We start from the raw sequence: 17,587 nt of genomic DNA on the forward strand, positions 1-17,587 counted from the left end.
AGATGAATAAGACAAGCAACTATAGGAAGTGAGGAGCGAACTCTAGCTCTTGTAAAATCTTAAGTGTCCTCATGAAGTTAAAATGTTAGGGAATAGAAAAATACATCTAAACAGCCTGGAAAGAAATAAAATTATTTCTTGTTAAATTTCAAAATGGTAATAATGTTCGGTCTTTTAGTTTGTCACCCTGTACTTCTATCGATTCATGGCAAGAGTCATATAATGTCCATTGACTTGTGTGACGACTGTCACTAAACAGCCTTCTGAACTTTTACTTAAAAAAGAAAAGGGCAAAGTTGGAATATTTAATCTCTGCTCATACTATTAGGAGTTTATAACTAGTTAAGGAAATAAATAGTTTGACAAGTGCAAATTTAAATATGTCCCTTTAATAAGATGTGTGGTATTTGAGAATTATAAATCTATTATGTGTAAAATTGAAATTGTTTTAGGAAAAATCAAGAAAGAATATGTCTATTAAGGGTGCCTGGGTGGCTCAGTCGGTTAAATGTCCCAGTTTGATTTAGGCTCAGGTCATGATCTCAGGGTCATGAGATCAAGGCCTGCCTTGGACTCATACTTTGTGCAGAGTCTGCTTGAGATTCTCTCTCTCTCCCTCTCCCCTGTCCCTCCTCCCGCTCTCTCTCTCTCAAATAAATAAATAAATCTTTTAAAAAAAGAATATATCTATTAAATTAGGGCATCTCCATTAAAATTTATCTGGAAAGTATTATATATAACTTTATCCCAGTTATTGAATGTTAAGAAGTATCTTTATAGATTGATAGTGAGGTTGCAGTAGCATTAAAATAAAATCATATTATGTTAAATCCAGAACATTTTAGGATAGAGTAAATTCAAAAATATAAAACATTCACACACATCTAGCTCTTACATATATTCCATGGACTGTGAAAATTTTCCAAATTCCTTAATGTTCTCATGGTCATTACTGTCTTTGAATCAATTAGGCTTGGGTATTTTCTGCCATTTCTATGCCTGCTATTCATATTCCACCCAGGGGTAATGGAGACAAAGAAATTCTCTCTTTTCTTTAAAGTACACAAAAGAGGGGCACCTGCGTGTTTCAGTCTGTTAAGCGTCTGACTCTTGATTTTGGCTCAGGTCATGATCTCGGTTGTGAGATTAAGCCCTGCTTTAGGCTCCTCACTCAGTGGGGAGTCTGTTTGAGATTCTCTCTCTCCCTCTGCCCCTCCCCCCTTCTCTCTCCAAAATAAATAAATAAGTCTTTAAAAAAATGTGTGTCCTCTTGATTATTAGAGAGGAGCCACACATACACAAAAATAAAGTACACAAAAGAGAGCAAAATCAGAAAAACAAGCAATAATATTTGCAGGAGTGTGGGGGGGGGGGTTAGGGAGGGGGTGGGGTGTGTGTGTGTGTATAGCCGAGGGATTTACAGAGCAGCAATACAAACAACATAACCTGGAATGTTAGTGTGACAGACAATGTTTGTGTCCCTTTCAAATTTATATGTTGAAACTCTACCCCCTAATATGATGGTATTAGGATGTGGGCCTTTGGGACGTAATTAGGATTAGATGAAGTTTTGAAGATAGAGCACTATCCCTCATGAATGGGATTAGTGTCCTTAAAAGCAGTCACCAGAAGTCTCCTATCTTCCATGTAAGGATATAATAAGAAAACGACTGCCTGCAACCCAGAAGACATCCTTCACCAGGACCTAACCATGCTGTTACCCTGAGTCTGGACTTCTAGCCTCAAGAACTATGAGAAGCAAATTCCATTGTTTACAAGCCACCCAGTCTTTGGTATTTTGTTATAGCAGCTCAAACTAAGACAGTTAGGTATCTTATCTGTGTTTCAAAATTACAGATTTGTCATGTCCCCAAATTGGGAGATGCTGATTCAGTAAATCTGGAGTGGCCCTCAGGAGTCTGTACTTAAGAAGATAATCAAGAATGAAACAACTGTTCTGGGATTTATAGTCTTCATTTCCAGTTATCAAATTTGTGATACAAAATAAATGAAACCGGGATCTTCTCTTGGATCTAAGGACCTACCCTCAAAGTAGTTATTTCAGTCTCGTATCAAGTTTACTCATCATTTGCCTCTTTTTTCATAGGCAATCATGCTGGTCTGCCCAGAACTATCTACATTTTGGTCCTATATTCTGAGAAACCCCTCAATCCTGGACTAACTAGAGTGGTTGGTCACCAGATAAAATCTTTAAAGAAACAACTGCATCTTTTTGGTTGCCGTGACCATTCTTCAGTATTTATTTATGAATTGTCTACTTTGTGGTGAAAACTATGGGAGAGAAATTTTTGGCAGAAGCTGAAAGGGCTGTTTTCACAAGCTCACTTAATCACGTTCTGGACATAGCAGAGCTGTTCTAAGACCTAGGAGACAAAGTGCCACACAAAGATAGGGAGAAGACAGTGCTCCCCTATCTGCATGGATGTTAGCTTAGATCATACAGCTATTGCAAATTGAAGGAATCAATATATCTTTTGGCACCTTGAAAGTACACTTTGTAAGAACTGATCTTCCCTCTCTGTGCTCTCAAACCTGTAAGACCCTCAACTGGAGGTTTTAGGGAAATGATGTAATTCTCTATAATAATAGCCTGGTTTTAGCTCTATTGAGTTTGACATGGAAGCAGACTACATAGGAATATGATAAGCAATTGGAAATGTGGGCTGGCAGTTAGGTGACAGAAAAGTCCTAGAAAACTAATTTATCAGACTGCTAGATTTAATGAATTAAATTGATTACTATAGAAATAGAAAATTGATGGAGATCTAAGCACAGCATGATGACTATGGTTAACAATACTGTATTGTATACTTGAAAGTTGCTAACAGTAAATCTTAAATGTTACCACCACAAGGAAAAAGAAAAAGGTTACTGTGGGAGGTAATGAATGTGTTAACTAACCTTATTGTGGAAATCATTTCATAATATATACATATATAAAATCATCATGTAGTATACCTTAAACTTACACAATGTTATATGCCAATTTTATCTCTGTAAAGCTGGAAAAGATTTAAAAATAAAATAAAATAGAAATTTGAGTTCAAGGGGCACCTGGGTGGCTCAGTCGGTTGAGTGTCCGAGTCTTGATTTCGGCTCAGGTCATGATCTCAGGGTCTTGAGATCGAGCCCCACATCAGTCTCTGAGCTCAGCACAGAGTCTGCTTGTCCCTCTCCCTCTGCACCTTCCCCTGCTCTCTCTCTCTCAAATAAATAAATAAATAAATAAAATATTAAAAAAAAAGAAAAGAAAAAGAAAATGGAGTTCAAGAAGAAAATAGGTTGAGTGATTCTTCTGAAGATAGCTGGTTCACTTAAGGAAACACTATCCTTTAATATTTACAGAAAGGGCTCCCAAGTAAAGCACATTCAGAATGAGAATAGGTATGGAGGGGGGAAAAAAAGACCTTACTTTGAGGCACTAATTAAATGATACTCCTGGAACTGAAGTAGATGAAAAGAATGAAATCACACATTTTACTTATAAGATCAAGTCACTTCCAAAATGTTACGTAATTACTAGAATGTACAACATAATCAGACTCAGTATGGTGGAAATAAAGATAATGGAAGTATAGGTTTTTATTTAGTTTATTTCTTTTTGTTGCTAACAGAATAGTTTCTGTTCTTTCCAAATAAAAAAATTCAATACCCACTTTAAAAGCCTGACTCAGTAAGTATAGGATTAAAATAATTGGAAGTAAAATCAAATAGTTTTATCTCGTTAAGTGTGCCTCAAATGTGGAAATCTTGGCCCTAATGCCATCTTTGAGTGAAATCTAACACCAGTGGATGGTTTTCTTTTTTTCTTTTGCAGGGCTGGAGCGAATTGCAAGGGATTCATCTTACGAACAGGAAGGAAAGGTCCAGTTTGTAATTGATGCGGTGTACTCCATGGCTTATGCTCTGCACAATATGCACAAAGATCTCTGCCCTGGATACATCGGCCTCTGCCCACGAATGAGTGCTCTTGATGGCAAAGAGCTACTTGGTTATATTCGGGCTGTAAATTTTAATGGTAAGTTACAACTTTTTTGGGGTCATAAAATACTTTAAAAGTGAAGGTGTTTGTCCCTCCCCACCCCCATATATAGAAGATACTCAGACAGAGTGGGAAGCACAGGATTAGAAGCAGTTCCCCTTTTAATCAGAAGTGTGAGTTTTTCCACCTGCATTTAAATCGCAAACATATTTTTTGTGCTCCTGAAAGAAGCATTAATCTGCTCCTGAAAGAAGCAGAAGTTAAAAATAAACCTCTATCAATCAAAATATTCTACTTAAATATCACTATTTCAGAAATAACTTAGGAGGCTCATTTGGAAGCATTGACAACAGATTAGATTTCTTTGAAAATGTTTTGTTTGTGCCATTCTTAGAGAAGGAATTGTAGAGATTTTGTTTTAAAACTGATTTTCAGCTTTTTAAACAGTAAGTTGACTTGAGGAAGGTATATGATCTGGAGTTGCTACATATTTACCTTCTAAGAGTGCTGGGTTAGGTTTCTGTATCCTCTCTTTCCTTGTATCACTTTCAGTGATTTGGTCCCTGTAAAGCAATGGGCTGCATCCTGTAAGCTAGAACTACTACATCGGATGCAGGGATTTGCCTCCTGCAGAAGCAGAGATTCTGCTTTCTGTTGAGTGTCAGAGAAATGGATACAAAATATGCTGGACCCATAATATTTGGCTGAGAATAGCCAATTGCCTGTCTGAAGCAATGGAATTATTGAATGTTGCTACTCTTTCATGAAAGTTGTAATGGTTGCTGCCCATGATTTTGGCAATTATTTTCAAATGAAATGATAGAATGCTCCGAGCTGTCTAATTCTTTCTGTTTGGCTGTAATCCACACAATGGACATGCCTCCGAGCCACGCACAGCCCTGCACTGTCCATCATAATACACTCCAGTGACCTCAGCTGCCAGCCTTTCTCAAAAAAGCACAAGGTCATCTTCAATTTAGAATTCAAGTGGAAACTTCTTCTTTTGCTTTGTGCGGGCAACATGAGGCAAAATTTGGTTTACGTGCAACACAGGGTATCCTTATTTTCAGCAGAATTTTTTTGTGAGACATTACATAACAATCCTTTTGTTACAAATATAAATATTAAGGGGGAATTTAAAAATAATTTTCCTGCAATTATGAAAATTGAGCAAAAGAGGAGTATTACAATGCAAGGTTATTTATCGTAACATGAGGTTGGGGAGCACTCCATTTATCCAAGTAGTTAGGAAGTGTGAAGAGGAATGCAAATGATTATGTTTTCTCAGTAACTGAAGCTCACCTCCAGAAGATGGGAAAATCTTTAAAGAAACATGAGATTAAAGTATTTTAAAGGTGAATTACCAGTTTCTCTCTTATCTTAATCATAGATAAAAGCCAAACCCTTCCTTGATGACTTCCATTATTATACCATACTATAATATAATGATGCTACTATTAAAGACTATTAAAAACATCTTAATACCTAATGATTATTAAGATAATTTGCCTCTAGACTCCAATGATTCCTGAGTTCTTCTGTCTGCTTTTTATAGTCTTTTTTTTCCCCCCTTCTACCTTATCAGACTGCTGTTTTTGTGATTTTTTTTTTTAGGGCTGATGTCTTTCATAATTTGCTTCTTTCAACCCACTATGGACAGAGAAACACATATAACATTTCATTAATTTAGTCAAGATATATTTATTGAGCACATAGAATGTATTAAACATTGTGATAGGTGCTAGAGACATACTACTGATAAAAACAGTCAAGGGCGCCTGGGTGGCTCAGTTGGTTAAGCGACTGCCTTCGGCTCAGGTCATGATCCTGGAGTCCCGGGATCGAGTCCCGCATCGGGCTCCCTGCTCGGCAGGGGGTCTGCTTCTCCCTCTGCCCCTCCCCCCTCTCATGTGCTCTCTCTCTCATTCTCTCTGTCTCAAATAAATAAATAAAATCTTTAAAAAAAAAAAAACAGTCAAAACAGATATGAGATTTAGATTTTCTTGGGGAATTTAGATATTAATCAAAAAAGCACACCAAGGTATCATAATATAATCTGTAATGAGTGCTGAAGGTAGAGGTGCGCCAGACTGAGAGTTTGTAATAGGGAAACATCCCTACTCTAGGGAGTTAGGGACAGGTGAATCTGAAGGAAATGGGTGTCGGAGATAAGGGTAAGATAGAACACGGGAAGTTTTACAGTCCATTCTTAAGATTTGTTTATCTTGAAAGCAACAGGAACCCACTAAAGCATAATAGAACTGTGTCTGATACAAAAGTAAGTATACTCCTGATATGAGGGTCATGTAAAATACATGAATTTTAGCATATGAACTTAAAAGAGAATCTCTTTGAGCTCCCTGGAAAGTTGTTTTGCTAATGGCTTGAAACTTGTCTATATTCCAACAGCTGATGCTACAAGTAAGAGACGTAAGCATAAACAGATTGTTGTAGATTATATAATCCTCCCGATTTTTAGTAATTTTCAGGGAGTTCATCAATTTTTAAATTTCATTATTAATTAGTGCTCATTTATTATTAGAGCCTTGCCTATTTATGATAAAAAGATATATAGGGCGGTTCAAATAGAAGTATATTATCAAAGCCATTTAAAGAGAAGAAACAAAATGGTAGCCAGGATACGGGACTACATCAAGTTCTGAGCTTCGAGAGCAGTCAAAATATAAAGGGACATTCAGTGGGATACATAACTTTCATTATGTGATGGAAGCAAGACTACCTATTTTTTAAAGAGAGGATTAAGTTACTTGGAAACTATTTCTAAAAGAAATGTATCTATCAAATGTATCATTGACAGCCTAATAATATTAGCAAGGTTATTTAACAAAATTTTATATAAAAGAAGAAGCTTTCTCTTTGGCTGTTTTGCACATGTACCCACAATCAAGGCCAAGAATATAATGCTTGTAACCCTGAAGGGTATTTTATTAAGAGTTTTCAGGAAGAGGGAGATAATCTTCTTTGATCTAGATTTACAACTCTCTCAAGCTCTGATGATATGGGGATTACCATATTCTGTTAAGAATAAATGAAGAGCATTTCCCTTATACTCTGCTTTTCAGACTTGATCTTCAAAAGAATGCTACCCAGAAATCTAACATTTCAGTCAGTTAAAATAAGAACTGCTGGGTTGAAGGGGTGACCATAATCTTGGACACTCCACTTCTCCTAGTGCTACTTGCTGGTCCTGGAGGAACCTTGAAATGTCCTAATGGCTACATGGAGCACTCATTAAATCCGCAGACTTAAATATTCTCGCTTCTCACAGGGCTTTCATAGGAACTGGAAGAAGACATCTAGAATGTGTGCTGGGAACCTAGCTAACAGCTATTGTGTGTTGTTAATTGCATGCCAATTGAGTGGGTTGTGTTGGTGATGGTCAGTATTCTCACCTAGTGAGATACCCACCTCACTTCCCACAGCCTGGAAGTGTGAGAGGACCATTGGCCAAACCCCAGTTTCCTTGAGATCGGTTTGAAATATCCTGAAGTGTTGAGAATGTACTTGACTAGACCCAGAGCTGCTTACTGTACGTGACAAAAAAATTATTGTATACTGAAAGTTTTCTTAACATAGCTATTACCAGTTGTCAAAGAATGAGCTTTGTAAGGCAACTGTCAATTTTGTATAGTGTAGCCTTCCAGATTTTCTGTCAGGATCACTGAGCTACAAAAGGTACTCTTAAGTAATTTAAAAAATTGACCCATTGGATGGAATTATCTAGCAATGCCCATTTAAATATTGGATAATATCTGCTCTAAAGTGTAATTTGTGCGTTGAAAAAAACTGTTGTTAAACTGCTTCTTTCTGACATTAATGAGCTACGGAGGCAAATTGCTTTTCATGATCCCTTTTAATTTGAGGTGGTAAATAAAACCTTGTCATTGGTATGAAGGGAGACTCTTTGAGTTTGTAATAGCAGGAGGTGAAGGAGCCAGACCAGCTGGATGCTGCTCAGACCATTGGTATAAAATTAAAATAACTTTAAAACTCAGTCTTGCTGAGATTGTAACCTTGTGTGTGGTATGCCTAATTAAGCAATGGTTTAAAGATACTTGGTTTAAAAGGTCATGCTTCTTCCAGTCTATTGTTTAACTGAGAACATAACAATCATCTTAGAATTTCCAATGATAAGTGATCAGTATTTCAGGCCAGAATTATTCTATAACACAACAACTAGTTAAAGGTGAAGCACTTAGTCAAACTACACTACAAAGTGGTATTTCCACCAAAGACTTAAACACCAATGGTGGTTTGATTGAATTTAATCACTCAAGCTGATATTTTCCCATCAACGGAAGAATTTACCTGAGCCATATTCTGCATGTATATTTTAAGAACACTCTGAGTCATAGCATATCTGGAATTACTCATGTGTTCCTTATAACTTTTCTCAACCTTTTCTCTGTACTTGGGGAGCCAGAGGGAAACAAAGGTCTGCCTTTTGGATTACTTTCATTGCTACCATTTGAACAAAACAGTGTTTCTCTAAATTTTTTAAATCCGAAGATTTATCAAAAGAAAAACTTAAAATAAAGAAGAGGGGTTTAGATTTTTCAGGAACTTAAGCATTGATGTCAATTCCTTCATTCTGATCTATAGGCAATAAAATATTAATACTTACATCTTGTATAGAATCAGAGATTTTTCTGTTGCCATGAGAACCTTATTTATCATAAAGAAGACATGTTGGATAGAATTCCAATGCAATCTCCCCTCTCCTTTTCTCAGTACCTGAACTCACATCAGGGGCAGGGTAGGCACAGCGGTATACTAATCAGGAGTGTTTGGTTGTAGGTAACAGAAACCACCTTAAACTTGCTTAAGCTAAAAGGAAGAATTTATGAGGGTATGTCAAGAAACCACATGGCAGAGGGAGCCTGGGTGGCTCGGTTGGTTAAGCGACTGCCTTCAGCTCAGGTCATGATCCTGGAGTGCCGGGATCAAGTCCTGACTCGGGCTCCCTGCTCAGCAGGGAGTCTGCTTCTCCCTCTGACCCTCCCCCCTCTCATGCTCTGTCTCATTCTCTCTCTCAAATAAATAAATAAAATCTTTAAAAAAGGAAAAAAAAAGAAACCACATGGCAGAATACAACAGGGTCTAAGGAAAGGAGTGGTTATAAGAACAAAACACTGGTCAGAAATCCCAACATCTCTCTGTCTGCTCTGTTTGGTTCTGTTTTCTGTTTGGTTCTGTTGATAGTGGTTTTCCCTACTTCTAGGTCCACAGGGTAGATAGCAGAAGGCCATCTACATTTCTAGAAATTAGCAGCTATTTCTTCAGGGGACCTACTAAAATTAACATGTATATACTTCTAAGTCTCAATTCTAACATCTTGGAAACTTGAATCTCAGCCATACTTCAGTTATTTGTCAGATCTGTTCCAAATTATCAGTGGTGAGGAGCAAGTACTACCAACTTGGCTGTCCTGGGGCACTCCCTGTGGTTGAAAGGGACATTTGGGAAGTTTCTGTAAGTGACTTAGGGGAAAGTTGAAGCAAAGTGAGCAGACAGAAGAAAACCTGAGAGGGGCTGATGCCCCTGTAGGCTCAGAATCTCACTGCTTCCTTACATGGGTGAGTTTTCGGTAAGCTAGAGGGGACACAGTTAAGAATCACACAGAATCTGTGAGAACCTGAGAGAGGAATCAACTTTGGAATTTTTTAATGCTGTCTTCATTTTGTGGTTGAATTTCCTGACATGAAAGAGCAACTTCCCTGAACTCCCAGTGAGATGGTGTCTCACCATTTCAATGCTCAATATTTTGAGGAAATTATGGGAACACTTGTCTGATCACAGAGGCAGGTATAGAGGTGGAATTTACCAGCACCTTATTTTCTTTAAAAACCTTATTGATTTCAGGTACTTCATGCAAATTTCCAAATATACAATTTTGAGTGTCTGTGAACACTATATTCTGATTTTGAAGCAAATTTATTTGCATAAAATAACTTTAAGCTATCTAAAAGAACATAGGTATGACTTAATATTAGGAAATGCACTATAAACACACTAACAAGTCAAATAAGACAATGATAAACATAAGATTCTGTAAAGCCATTTGATTAAAATATCTCTCTCATTTCTGTTACCAGCACAAAAACATAAACTAGAAATGGAATAAATGTTTAACATGATAAAGTACATCTCTCTCAGCCTATAACCAATTATATATTTATAGTTGTTATTCCTATTAAAGAGATGGATTAGTCCTATTACCACTATTATTAATATTCTATAAATTTTAACCAGTGTGATAAAACATGAAACAAAAATAATAGAGATTACTACTAAAAATGAAAAAGTATTAGTATGAGTATTTTCAAGTGATTTCATCTCAAGGCAATAAATTGAAAAAATATATTAGAAGGACATACTTTAGGAAGATGATCAAATATAAAATTAATATTAAAACATGAAGAGCTTTCCTACATACTAGTAAGAAACTGACTAATATATGGGAAATTAAACTCTGTTTCCTTGGCAAAAAATATTTAAAATATCTTGGAATAAATTGAACTAAGACATATGAAAGGCGTATATGAAGACAACTTTCTTGAGAGACATTCCTTGTTTGTAGACAGAAAAACTAATTACAAGAAAAACGTTAATCTCTTCTGAGTAAATCTGTAGTCAGGCTTAGTATAATTCCAACCAAATTGATAAAGGAGCATTTTCTGGAATTTGAAATAATATTTAAATTTTAATTGTGAGAATAAATGAATAAAAACTGAAATGATTTTGAAGAAAAATTTATTTCTACCAAACATTTAATATTTAAGCCTAATGGTAGGCTATAACAATCAATCTAGTATGGAACTAGTACTGGCTAGACATATGGTAGATGGAACCAGATAGAAATATATAATGATAATAAATAGATATAATGATAATGAATAAATCAGTTTGTACATGTACATACTTACATATGAATTTATGATGTGATAATGATGGACTTAGAACTCAGTGGGAAAGGGCATTCTATTAATTGTCAGTTTACAATAAGATCAAGTGTGATGATTCCTCCACATGAGAGTCTTATCCACTTGGAATTTACTTTAGAGTTAAGTGAAAAAGAAGCAAGAGAAAAAATAGAAGACAGTTGATTAGATTTGAATGGGGAAGCTTTTTGAATAGGATAGTGAAGGAAATTATAACAGGAAAATAGACATGTTTGATTTAGTAAAATTTTAGCACTGTCAGATATGAAAAAATGATCATAAACACAGTTTCAAAACAGAATATAAAGTAGGGGATATATTTGGGCTATTGTGTCAAAGGATAATATCACAAATATAAAAAGAGCCAGCGTAATTGATATAAATGATGACATCTTGGAGAAATCAGCTGGCAAAACTTATAAATGTTAAACATTTGAAAAAAATGTTAACCTTCACTAGTAACTAAAGATCATTTATTTATTTTTAAAGATTTTATTTATTTGAGATAGAAAGTGAGAGAGAGCGCGCGCACACACATACGCACAAGCAGGGGGAGCAGCAAGTAGAGGGAAAGGGAGAAGCAGACTCCCTGCTAAGCAGGGAGCCAGGCGTGGGCTCCATCCCAGGACCCTGAGATCACAACCTGAGCTGAAGGCAGATGCTTAACTGACTGAGCCACCCAGGAGCCCCAATAAAGATCATTTAATCGGTGATAAAAGATTGTATTCCACCTGTCATATTTACAAAGACTTGAAAATTATAATAGTAATTATCAAAAGGTAATTGTTTCTTCCAAATATGCTTGGTGAGAGTGGATATTAGTGTAATTTTTTCAGAGAGTATTTGCTCAGCCCATATCATTACTTCTAGAAATGTATTGTAAGGAATATATTTGAAATACTTGGATTTACAAAAATGTATTGAAAACAACAGGAAAGCAAAATCACAATTTTGTTCTGTTTCTAATAAATCCACCAACAATATGTCATATAGTGGTACAGCACCTTGACTATGTCTTGGAATCTCAGGCTTTTATCTGAACTCTGCCACTACTTTCCCTCTGTGTTGTGAGCCCACCTTGACCTCTTGCCTTCACCTTTTAAATAGAAGGATTATACTAAAATATTCTAATCTCTGAAAGCTCTTCCAGCTCTTAATTTTCTACATACTCTTTTAAAGGTAAAGGTATATTTTTAAAACACAGATGCCTATCAATGTTCTTATTGTTGTCTTTTGTTGTTGTTTATATCCATTTTCATCTTTCATGAATCATTTATTTATCCCACATACATTTTATTGATAATCTTATAAAGATATGTAATAGGGTTCTATGTTAGGCATCAGGAATACAAAGACCGATGAAACATGGTTCTGTATGTTCTCAGATATCATAATGTAACAGAGGACGGACATGAACATGTGACCAAATAGAATTCAATTTGACAAGTGTTATGATAGAGGCATGGGTATTATAAGAACACAATATAAAGCTGAGATAGCAAAATACATAAGGAGGGCCTCAAAGAATACAACACATCTGATTTAAATTATAAATGGAAAGTGACATTTCTTAGATGGACAAGATGGGGAAAAGGCATTAATGGCAGTCCATTGACTGATGAACAGATTAAGAAGATGTGGTGTATATCTACAATGGAATATTACTCAGCCATAAAAAAGAATGAAATCTTGCCATTTGCAACAATGCAGACAGAGCTGGAGTGTATTATGCTAAGTGAAATAAATCAGTCAGAGGAAGAAAATACCATATGATTTTACTCATATGTGGAATTTAAGAAATGAAACAGATAAAAGAGTTTAATAGTAGCTGGGAGATAGGGAAAAACATGCATTCTAAAGAAGCTGAGCATCTACACTGCAAGAATTCAAGAGTGTGGCATGAGAGCAGCCTGGAAATGAGACTGGCCGGACGAGCTTGGGCTTGGTTAGAAATCTGTCAAATTCTGGTGTTTGAAGGTGACACAGTAGACAACAGGGGAATGAAGATATTTGAACAGGACAGTGAAGTGATATGGTTTGTGTTTAAAAAAAATAACCAGAGCAGCATTTTGCAGACTGGAGAAAGTGAGATTGAAGATGGGTGGTTAGGTTGGGAGACAGGTCCAGTAGTCCCCGTGAGAGAAGCATGCTTGAAAAGGGAAAATGAAAACACAAGTGAAATGGAAAGAAAGGGAGGAGGGAGAAAGGGAACATAGAATTATTTGAAGGCTGGCTCTGTTCTAGGTACTGTGCTTTGACTGAAAACCAAGCGGTTTTGAGAAATATCTTACCTTCCCCAGATGATCTTTCTTTGTAACTGTAGCAATTCCTTTACTGGAGTTAATTCCGTATTTTAGTATGTATGTTATTGATGCAACTGGCTTTACATTACTTTTTATCTACTTCTGTAAGTGGAAAATGAGATATAAAATGTCAACATCCAGAAAAACTGACAAAATGTCGTCTCTAGAAGTTATGCTGCACAACTTCTTTGTGATTAAATATTACCTATTTAATAAATAGAGATAAAGTAAAATCAAACATGATGAAAGTCAAGTGTGTTAATCTTAAATATAAGTATCCTTTTGATAATTACCTCATTTGAAATAAAATTGAGAAAATAATTATTAATAATTTGGAAATACATTCTATAATTTATTTTTGAAGCTGAAGGTTTGCAGGTATAAAGTATTCCTGGAAATGCTGTATTTTTTTTTTAAATGAATGATATATATAGTAATATCATATATAAAGATAAATAGGCTGATTTGAAATTAGGTAATTTTTAGTTTCTGATTAAGGAAACTTCAGGCTGGTTATAAAATATTAATCTTACAAGTTAAGTCATCATGAAATTTAGCAGTGTAAATGTACCTGCCTCTGTTCTCTAACTGAATAAGGTGATAAACTATGGGATTTTTTTAAGTCTAATTTCTTTTATCATCATAAAGGACAAGGTTTATCACTCTCTCATTTCTTCCCTTAATATATAAACACTTAAATGTAGGCCAAGATGGAGCCAACATCGAATAAAAGCTTGAGGCCAATCCATGGCATTGCCTTAGTTTTTCCGTATGGTCCTACTCAGCTTCATCCACTGCATTGGGCTGCTTTTACTCATTCTTTATTCTTGTCATTTCTGAACTTCTCCATCATGTGCTAAAACATTAAGAATAAATGTTTAAGTCCCAGAAACAGATGAGGTGCTGTAGGCTTAGTAATTGAGGGTTAAGGTCTGGCCTCGGATCCATATGGGGATACAGCAATAAGGCTTGAATGAAGGATGAGGGAGCAGAGAGGATTTGGGGCAGTGGGAAGTTTCTGGAGTTTACACTGGACAGTTGGTATTTTACATAGTGATCAGAAGCCCAGGCTTTCTACTCAGTTTGAATTCAGTTAACCACTCACCACTTGGTGATCTTGGTCAAGTAACAAAACCTCTTTACATCATTGTTTCCTCATCTACAAAATGGGGATGATAATATTTTCTAGGGTTCCTGTGAAATCTAAATATAAGGTGATAATACATAGAAAGTGCTTAATAAAGAGAGATAAACTGTATTAAGTATGGAGGATATTTTATCAATAGTGATTAGTACTTGGATCATCTTATGAAGATGATGAGATGGGTGGATTGGGACTGAGGACTTGGGAATCTTCAGAAAAACACAGAATTAAAAAGCACTACATACAAGGATCACTAATGGGAACGAACAAGGCAGATGTCAGAAATGATGCTTCTGCCATGGCACCAATCAACGAAATTTCCCCAGCAGCGTCAGCGTCTTAGATATAGGAACAGAAACATGATTGTTTATACAACATTCTCAAAGTAGATGGGAAAGTGCATTACTGCTGTTATGGACATCTGATGAGTGTAGAGTAGATCAAATGGGGCTCTTTCTCTCATTATTTCTTCTGTTTCCTTCAAAGTTATGTACTTTTTTTTAATGAAGGAAAGAATTTAATGGAATAGTTCCCATGCTATTAAGTGTAATTATTTTCTGGTGATATCTTGCTTCAGAAAGAATCTACCCGAAAATTATAATGGAGACTTGATTATTTTTCTCTTTTTTTTTTTTTTTTTAAAGATTTTATTTATTTGACAGAGAGAAAGACAGCCAGAGAGGGAACATAAGCAGGGGGAGTGGGAGAGGGAGAAGCAGACTCCCCGCTGAGCGGGGAGCCCGATGCGGGGCTCGATCCCAGGACCCTGGGACCATGACCTGAGCCGAAGGCAGACGCTTAACGACTGAGCCACCCAGGCGCCCCGATTATTTTTCTCTTTAAGGTTATTAACTCTTATAATTACATTAAAGTTTAATCAAGAAGTTAGTTTGAAAGTGAGGGATATGAATGAGAAAATTCTTTTTAATTCAGGTGCCTAATTGTTAACACTTTGGGGGTTTGGGTTTTCTTGGTCTCTTGCATATGTTCGAAAACCATGACTGTAAAATAACTTTTCTCTTGAACCATATACACACCTTTGTCTGTAGCTAAGGGAACAATGACCAATTTTAATTTAAAAAAATATTTATGGAGTGTGTATTTATGACATTTACTTGTAAATCTCATGCACATTCATTTGACAAACATTTATTGAGTGTCTGTTATATATTGGCACTGTGCTATTTATATTTTGTCCCCCTTCCATTTTTTCACTTCTTCTTTTCCTTTCTTTATTTTCCTTTGTGTCTTACACTTCTTTTACATTCCTCTTATCGTCTTTTCTTCTCAGTAATTCTCTTTTGCCCTTGTGATCATTCACTGGTCAAGATAGAGACAAGTGGCTAAGAGTATGAGCTTTTGAGTTGATACAGAGATGAACTAAAATTCCAGCTCTCCTACTTAGGTGGTAAGTCCTTGGATAAGTCATTTACATTTTATAAACCTTGATCTTCTCATCTTTGAATGGGAATAATAATCATACCTACCTTGCAGTGTTTTTGTGAGCTTTTAATGAGATAATTCACCCTGAAGGGCTTAGCACCATGCCTGGCACACTGAATAATCAACAAATGGTAACCTATTATTTTTTCCTTCTGCCACCTGACAAGAATAAAGCCTCTGTATATGTTTCCTGAATTTACCCCCCCAAACCACACCCACTCACACACGTTCCCCTACAAATCTTAGATTTCAAATCATCTGATAAATCTCTTATAATCAGTGATACTATGTTGTCTGTAATGAATTTCTTGTTTCTTCAAGGCACAATTAATCTATTTTTAAGGATTATTTGGTTTTTTAGTTCACCTCTTCACTCTTCTCTTGGAGTCACCTTGAACCCATCAATTCTTATTAGCACCATAGGGTGAGGTATTGGAATAAGAGGACATAAAAGTGCATTACTGCTGATATTGAGCAGTACTAGTCCATTTTGTCCAGAGTAAAATGACCTGATAGATAAAGGGGTGGAAGGTGTTGCTTGAAATAGTGTTCAGAGAATGTGTTCTAGAATAAAGTATACCCCCTCTGTTGAGAAACTCTTCAGAAACTCACTCTGACATAGGCTGTGAAGGAGACACCTACGACCTAAGCAAAGAATTTAGCTGCAGATCATTGGTCACATGCAACCTGATTAGAGAGAATGACTGTATAGTGAGTGTACAAACCATTCAGTTGTCCATGCCACAGAACAGGAAGAATGAACTTTACATGATAGAATTAGTTCAACTCATAAGCCCTATTCATTTTTAAAAGGAATTCAAACAGAAATGAAAATACACATTTTGGCAGGTAAAAGGGATGTGGTTAAAGTCTCCCAGAAAGATATTTACTAATTCCTACCTCACTCTTAATCCTGCTTAAGAAAGCTCTAACTTTCCCCAGATCTTACATTTTTCTTTGCTGGCTGTCTAGCTCAAGTAGGTGTCCCTAGGATTTATACTAGCTCATGAGTAACACTAAGAAATTCCAGCCTGTTGAGTGATATATCCAAAAGGCCATTCCTCTCAGGTCCTTGAAGCTCTCTTAACTTCCTTTTTGTTCTCTATCCTTATATTAACTGCAGGCTTATGTAAAAATGTATATACCCTTGTTTCTATCCCCTCTTTGCTTCCATCAAAACTTAAAGAACTATGTTTACTGCCTTTTTTTTTTTTTTTTAACTTATAAAAAAGCATAGCAAAAAGTCAATAGCTCCATGAATTTTCACAAACGGAGAACACCCAAACCGGTATCCAAAACACCCAACCAAACCCCAGAATCCTCAATTGGCTGCTCAAAAGCCTCTTGTGCTCCCTTTCTGTCACTTTCCTGACTTCTAACAGCATAGACCAAGGTGGCCTGCTTTTGTACTCATATAAATGAAATTACATAATCTGTACTCTTTTATGTTTGGCTTCATTTCACTGCAATTTTTGAGAAAGAGGAAGTAAAGCAATTCCAACCATTATCTCTATTAACATTAAATTCAATTATTTAAATTTACTTTGTAAGATATCCAGTATTTAATTTTTAAAACCCAATGAATTATTTTATAACATTTAATATCTACTAATGAGGTTTAAAATATATGAAAAATTAAATTTTTAGTACAATACCTATAATCTCTTAGAAAGGGATAAAGAAAATATTACCTTCAAGAATATTCTCATGTTGGTCATGTTCTCATAATTTT

The 17,587-nt window shown here is 35.8% G+C and overlaps 1 protein-coding gene across 6 annotated transcripts in view; it reads left to right on the top strand.

Annotated features, from left to right (window-relative positions):
* The window catches only part of GRM8 (glutamate metabotropic receptor 8), a 732,634-nt gene that overhangs the window by 464,336 nt on the left and 250,711 nt on the right, over nt 1–17,587 (top strand). For all 6 annotated transcript variants that reach the window (XM_032401638.1, XM_032401636.1, XM_032401639.1 and 3 more), the window contains one exon: nt 3,839–4,039. In XM_032401638.1, the coding sequence (XP_032257529.1) occupies nt 3,839–4,039 (201 nt within the window). The remainder of the gene's footprint in view (nt 1–3,838; nt 4,040–17,587) is intronic.

This window comes from Phoca vitulina, unplaced genomic scaffold, assembly GCF_004348235.1.
Source record: "Phoca vitulina isolate PV1807 unplaced genomic scaffold, GSC_HSeal_1.0 scaffold4, whole genome shotgun sequence".
Lineage (NCBI taxonomy): Eukaryota > Metazoa > Chordata > Mammalia > Carnivora > Phocidae > Phoca > Phoca vitulina.